At 52.6% G+C, this 7,022-nt stretch overlaps 3 protein-coding genes across 3 annotated transcripts; 2 read left to right on the top strand and 1 right to left on the bottom strand.

The window, feature by feature from the left end:
• Positions 1–104: 104 nt before the first annotated feature.
• Positions 105–2,017, top strand: POSPLADRAFT_1075936 (hypothetical protein; the record flags this gene model as incomplete). The annotated part of the gene is made up of 8 exons (XM_024482871.1): positions 105–139; positions 193–266; positions 336–541; positions 606–711; positions 769–840; positions 1,112–1,346; positions 1,406–1,589; positions 1,638–2,017. The coding sequence occupies 8 exons, from the start codon at positions 105–107 to the stop codon at positions 1,872–1,874; spliced, it is 1,149 nt and encodes a 382-aa protein (XP_024334910.1). The 3' UTR covers positions 1,875–2,017.
• Positions 2,018–2,647: 630 nt separating this feature from the next.
• On the top strand, positions 2,648–3,871 carry POSPLADRAFT_1154309 (hypothetical protein; the record flags this gene model as incomplete). The annotated part of the gene is made up of 3 exons (XM_024486838.1): positions 2,648–2,965; positions 3,369–3,408; positions 3,741–3,871. Coding segments are annotated over 3 exons (489 nt in total), but the record flags the coding sequence as incomplete, so codon positions are not given.
• Positions 3,872–5,048: 1,177 nt separating this feature from the next.
• Positions 5,049–6,481, bottom strand: POSPLADRAFT_1154173 (hypothetical protein; the record flags this gene model as incomplete). The annotated part of the gene is made up of 3 exons (XM_024486820.1): positions 5,049–5,701; positions 5,754–6,363; positions 6,407–6,481. Coding segments are annotated over 3 exons (1,338 nt in total), but the record flags the coding sequence as incomplete, so codon positions are not given.
• Positions 6,482–7,022: the final 541 nt, after the last annotated feature.

Below are 7,022 nucleotides of genomic sequence, written 5' to 3'. Positions count from 1 at the left end.
GAACAAGCTCACGTCCCATTGCACAGGCCGCGAAACATCATCATGCTGCTAACTCGCTCTCTTTTATCATTGGTTTGATAGCACTTATGCGCACAATAGGTATGATGGCTTGTTGTGCAAGTGATTATCTCATTTCGAGGTAAGCTAGTCTTGCACCCTCCCATACTTCCAGCCTGATGATCGAATGCACAGGAGATCATCCAAGAACAATACCATCAGCAGATTTTCGCTGCACTTATTCCGACCCTCGAAGCACCAGAGCCTCGGTGAGCAGCATTGTAGCTTTCTTGTTCTCTCTGACTGCCTTCTTGTGCTGATCATTCACTATGCTGCAGAGTACATGTGCATGCGGCTGCGGCGCTCATCAATTTCTGTGAGGGTATCGAACGCGAGACGCTCCCACCATATCGTCGAGCGCCTGCTTCGTTTGCTCAACCCTGCAGCAGCCGACGGTATGAAGTCGCCAAAGCGATATGTCCAAGAGCAGGTTATGACGACGCTCGCGATGGTTGCCGATGCGAGTGAGGCGACGTTCGCGAAGGTGGGTATCAGTTTCCCGTTGTGCGATGAGGATTCGCAAGGCGTGAACTGATGGTACCTTGTAGCACTATTTGTCTATTATGCCGTTATTGCTTAACGTGCTTCAAAATGCGAATGGGCCGGAATACCGCAAGCTGAGGGTGAAGGCTATGGAATGCGCAGGACTGATAGGTGCGGCTGGCTAGCTAAGAACGTCCTCCCGCCATCATCCTGACACTGCTGCACCAGCCATTGCAGTCGGCAGAGACGTCTTCAGACCCGACGCAAGCACCTTTGTCAACTTGTTGATGAATATCCAGAGTATGTGATTCTTTAATGTGTCCTGTTGCTTAGACATCGATGCATTTGGATGCTTGCAGACGGCCCACCCGATCCGGAGGATGCTATGTTGGGCTACTACTTAACTTCGGGGCGAAGGTCTGTCAAGCAATGGGCCCTGAGTTTGAGCCATATCTGCCCGTCGTAATGCCACCTGCTGCAAGCAGCGAGCGCTAAAGCTGACGTCTCCATCTACGGTGCGTTGTCTTGTTTGCAATCGTAAGTATGAGGCGATATGTCTGACCATTTGTAGACGAAGACGAGGATCCAGAAGAAAAGGAGGGCTGGGAGATGGTCAGCATGGATGGACAAATGGTCGGGATTAAAACATCTGGGCTCGAAGAGAAGTGTCAGGCGTTCGAAACCCTCGTGATTTACTGCTCGACGCTAGGTGTGCGATTCGCGCCGTATCTGACGCAGTGTCTCGAGCTTGTGCTCCCGTCTTTGCGCTTCTATTTCCATGAAGGCGTTCGAGAAGCCTGTGCAATGTATGAATTCATTCTGTCCATGGCTTGTTTGTACCTGACGATTGCTTCGTGCATGCTAGGTTGATCCCGATGCTCATGTCGTGTGGAAAGAACAGCGGCACGCTCACAAATCACATGGTCTCCGCCACGTTCTCCCAGGTGGTGAATTGTATCGGAGGCGAGACCGACGCCTCCTTCCTTGCGTCGCTATACAAGTGCTTTAGCGACTGCACGCGAGTGCTCGGCGGGCCCGCTGCTCTACCTGTCGAGATCAGCGACGGAGTCATGGAAGTGACGAAGCGCTAACTGCAGAATCTTGCCGACAAGCGGAAGGCACGCGCAGCGCGGCTAGCATTGGAGCTGGGTAACGACAAAGACGATTTGATGTTGATCGAGGAGATGGAGGACTTCCCCCTTGAGGATATGGCCAAGATGCTTATGCCATTTGACGCAAACCACCCGCTGCTGATCGCGATATCGAGTGTACGGGAGCTGGGACTTCATTTGGGTCAGTGGGACAGCGAGGATGAGGGTGGTAATGAGGGGTAATGATCACGCTTCTTCAGGCGAGAGTCATGGGGTGTGCTTTCTTGTCGCTATCGAATGTCTTGTTGATCACTGTAGCCAAGATAGATGTGCTAACGAGGAGGGCCTATCATGTACCCATAACAAATGTTATAATTGTATCACAACGACACTCTTGGCAAATAAGTCTACAACGATGACCAATGATGCATCAAAGTCATTTAAGTAATACCTCGGGTTTAAAACTCCATACAGCGTACAGTGCAACCGAGCCACGGGTGGCTCCTCACAGTTGGTTCTGCGCCCTCGTATGGAATTGCGGAGCGAAGTGCGGTTCGCTCGGTTCGGTGTCAATGCCCTACAGATTTCGGGCGAACTCAGGGTGACGGCCCGTAGGGCGTCCGTTCCTCATGCGGCATGGCGCGTCGGTTACCCGATAGTGAGGTGTGTGAAGAAGATCGAGGGGGACCGTCGACGCCCCCCCCCCGCCTCCTCTGGTCACAAAGGCCTTGGCGGACGTGCCTGGGCACCGTCGCACCGGCCAGGTATGGGGACGGCGGGGCGTCGTCTACTGCGTCGCGCTCGTCCCACAAAGTGAGCAGACATCAGAAAAACGCCAGAACTTGTAGCACCCCGCTAGCGTGTCTATCGGCATATAAATTCGCGCCCAGTGTGCACGAAGCTTATCCGAGGAGAGTCCGGGGAGAGCTCTTCACTCTCTGAACTGTCGAGGTCGAGATGACCCGGAGGGCGCGGCGAGGTTGCCTTCACATAAAGGAGTTGCTGAGCAGGGAATAGATACCAAACAGACACGTAACCTCACATACCTTATTAGAACGCCGAATGAGGGCGAAGAGGTCCTCATTCGAGAGGCCGTTCACGACGGTTGGAGGAAGCTGCGCGAGATCACTGTTCCAACCGACGTTCCTGACCTCGAGGCTCTTGACGTCGAACTGAACGTCAATGCTCTTGTCTGGGTCGGGCGGGAGCTCGACGGCCTGCGCGATGACATCTGTGTCGGCCTGGATAAGGGGATTGCCATCTGGCGCGGTAGCAAGATTCTCCGTCGGTTCGAATCGAGCGTCGGGTTTGTCGACGGGACTCTAGAGAAATGGGTGAGTTGCTGTGTGGTCCATGGCGGGTCAGTGTGAAAGCTGTGGATGAGAGACAGCGGGCGGGGCACAACCTCTCAGCCCCGCCGCCCGTGCCTGGGCCCACCGCCCGACCTGATGTCACGCGTCCTCGCTCTCCGACGCGCCCTCTCTTCGGCAATAACAGTCTGAATTCAACGAAAACAATATACAGCAGAGCAAATAGCAAAACACCAATGATGACGGTGCACGGCTGTTGTGCGTTGAGTGCATCATCGTCCGCGAGGCCTCGCGGGCTGTCCTACACACAAGTCATTGCTCAGCTTGTAGTCAGCGGAGAACATCAATCAGGACTCAGTACTCAGCAATCAACAGCGCACAGCTGCTCCGTCCGGTCAGACAACCTTTTTTTCCTCATCAACATCAGGCTCCAGAACTCGGGGCCAAGTGGCAGTCTAAACAGAAAGGTGAGTCTAAACAGATTTGGTGATAGAATGGAAGGTATACTGTAGTAGAGACAGTGTCGTCCTCCCAATTGTACTAGTGATAGCATGCAAGATATGTCAGACCGATTACTGACACGAGATAACGAGATTGCACTTACGCAAGCACACTGACGCTGCTTGTAAGGGTGGTAACGACGCTGCTCGCGAGACTCAGCCCGGAATGGCTGTTGGTATCTCACCGTCGAAGAGACGTCTTTAGGCATTTTCAGAGACGTTGTAAGATGGAACGATGCTTACGGGGATGACACCAGCATTCTGTTGCTTTTATACAACTCTGATTCGGACTGCATCAGGGTCGACTGTAGCTTCGCGCGCACTGAGCCCAGGTCACCGCGACACCGCTCGAGATCCACTTTCGCTGCGCGTGCCGCATGTCGGTGGTCCTAAGTCGCGCAGTATCGATTCTGTGAAGACTTGCGCTTGACAGAGCCCAGCCTTGCTCCGAGTTTCGATCGCGCTTGAATGAATGTCTACGTACGGCTCTGTTAAGCGGTGCGTGCATCAGAAGAAGAAAGCGCTGACACACCTTCAACACGCCGTTCTTGAGCATCCATGATGCGGGATGCTGCTTTACGTGATTCCGTCTATCCACGGCGTTCTGTAGGCGTCCCCAGAGTCGACCATATTGAGTTGCAGTCGACACCTTGTTTATCGATCTCACTATAGGCGATTGCGTCACTGAACGAAACAGCCAGGAAACAGCGTGTACGGGGATAACAGGTGTGATGGAACAGTCGCAGTAGTAGGCCTCGTTTGCGCGCTCTAGTTCGGTTCAGTCTTCTCTCGCTTGTATCTGCACCTTGGCTCGTGTCCAACTGGTCATAGCATCCGAAGTTACGTGCATACAAGAGGATTTCTTGCGTGACAGTTCGCCACAGTGTGATCGTGATCTTCGTGCAAGAGGCTCAGGATCCCGAAAACACATTCCTGCACCTAGCTGGCGAGAGAGAATGTCACGCTTACGCGTAGTGCACGGGCGCGCCTCTATCAAGCTGAATGCATAAGAGATGGTCATCGGGGAGCGACAAATAAAGAGTGACGCTGGCAGCCTCGTTGTGTTCGATCGAGCGCTGTCCGAGTCCTCGTAGCTAGCAGACTCGCCTAGGGGTCAGAAGACACAATGTAGTGATGTGACGTACAGATATACAATATCATCACTGGCGCCGTCGAGGGTGCAAAGATTTCATTGTGTCAATGCACGGCTCGGCATGGCACGGATGAGGATCGCGAGGTCGAGGACATAACTGTATGAAAGGAGGCGTACGACCAGCGCATGTACGGCCAATTCTTCGAGGATCACAGAATAATTTTGTGGATTGGTGCCGAGCCCAGTACATTGAGATTGGCGAGAATCATAGCAGCGCACTCCGGGACAAAAGGAGAGGCGAATGATTTGAAAATGGGCGGCACGCACTAGGTCAGCGGATGTAACCATCAGCAAATGTGCGCCGCGTCTGAGATGGTCTGAGCCGTCTGATGGCGTCTGAGACACCTGAGCACTCTGACATACATGGGGCCCTCAGATAATTCACACCGGCCCAGATGCGTCAGACAATACATACATCGCGGGTAGACTACTAGTACATGTATACATAATTGAATTAAAACAAACCCTCGTGCGAATGATAGTCCGCGAACCTATTTACATAGTAAGCCCGGAACGCGTCCAGTGAATCGTAAGCCCGTAGATCTACAGGAATAAAATCACCCCCAAAAACTGGAATGAGATGTACAGCGCGCGCAACAGAATCTAAATGTATCACTTCTGATGGCCGCCGGCTGTCTTCATCCAGCTCTGGCTCTACTATCCACATCCCGGTATCCTCGTCAGGTTCGTCTCCAAGCGGCAAAAACCACTCGACTAGCGCACACGGATACAACGTACCAGAGTACCAGAATGAAAATAACAAGCGGACGCGTGCCGCATACATCCCACGGAAGCCGTCGAGGGTGGGGTCCTTATTGATGAGCACTGTGTCGTAGCGTGGTGCGCCGGATCGCCAAGATGGAGTCGCTCGGATGCGCTCACGTTTCATGCCGCCTCGTCCAGACAGATCACTGGGTGCGTAGAATGTCGCTACGGCTGAATGAAACACAGACGTCCGGAGACGCGGGCTGCGGTATTGGCTGGCGTCCTGCATTGGGGCCGTATTGTCATTGAGTTGTTGCAAAAGAAAACTTGCGACCAAGTCGACAAGTTCAGGGATTTGAAGCTGCTCGCCAAGCGCAGCAAGATGGCGGCAGTATCCTCTTGCTGTTACGGGTTTCAGTCCACCAGTTGACAAGCCATAAATATATGTACTCACCTGGGCGACGGGCTAGAGCTGTGAAGGCATCCACTGTAGGCCCGTCTATGGTATCTTCATCGTCGTCATTGTCCACAGCCTGCTCAGATTCTGCGGGCAGGTCATGCGGGAATGGCAGCACACCGTTGTTGTGCGCGCCATTGTCATTGGCCTGGGAATCTATTGCGGCGGACAGGCATGTTGCGTTGAGCATACCGCGGGCAGTGAAGTCGGCGCGTGCAGCAGCGAGCTTGTCAAGCCGCTGGTTAGTTAGAAGCATTTGCCCCAACGCATCGAAGCGGTTGGATCGTCGCCAAGGTTCCTTAACAGCCTTGATATGCTTCGACTCTGTTATTGAGGTACATAGACCATTCGGTGCGCCATAGTTGCGGATATGCCGAGGGAAATGACCCAATGAGTGTTGCCGTGGTGTTGAATAGCCATTAGGCCGTACCCCAGCGTCGCGGAAGATCTCGCGTTCTCGGTGGTATGTTTGCAGAGCGGAGGTGATGTTGCTAATGGTCATCTCTGTGTGTACTGAGCGCCGTACGAGGTAGGTGAATTCCAATAAGGAACTCGTCGCGCGCACTATTTGAGGCGGGACAAGTCCGCTTATAGCAGGCAGATATATCTACATAATGAGTCAGTGCAGTCTACAGGGAAAAGTAAAGAACACTTGCCTTCATCAAGCCCTTGGAATCGTCGCCTGTCCACTGCTTGAAATTGCGACCCTGATGGAAGTGTCGTAGCTGTCACGAGTTGGTACGGCGTCTAGCCGTTTTTTTTAATTTTTCCTTTTCGCGGGCTCGAACCCGCGACCTAGCTATATAACAATGTCCTGAGGGCCCCCTCGGGCACTTTTGTCCCGAGGGGGCCCTCGGGACAACACCTTTTTCTGATTTCAAATGATTCAATTTTGTCAAATCTCCTTGTGCTCATATCTTCTCCTCGTCATCGCCTCTTGCTCATTGTCGCCACCAACATTTTCACGATATCATCAATGATACTCTCAAAACTTGTCACATGCCTCTTCCCTCCATCACCATTGTCTTCTCATCGTCAATGTTCTCTTCCACCCATCTCGTCAATGTTCTCTTCCACCCGTCTCGTCAATGTTTTCTTCCATCTGCCTCGTCAATGTTTGCTTCCACTCATCATCATCAACATGTTCTTCCATCACCATCAACAAGTCATCACTGTACACATACTCCACACCACCCTCATCCGTATTTGTGTCTTCATTGTCATTGGTTTCATAACTTCCTTTTATGCTGCCCATTCCTGTTGTCT

This window comes from Postia placenta, assembly GCF_002117355.1.
Source record: "Postia placenta MAD-698-R-SB12 unplaced genomic scaffold POSPLAscaffold_15, whole genome shotgun sequence".
Taxonomy (NCBI): domain Eukaryota; kingdom Fungi; phylum Basidiomycota; class Agaricomycetes; order Polyporales; family Adustoporiaceae; genus Rhodonia; species Rhodonia placenta.
The sequence above is the reverse complement of the archived record's forward strand: the minus strand, read 5'-3'. Positions and strand labels throughout refer to the sequence as shown.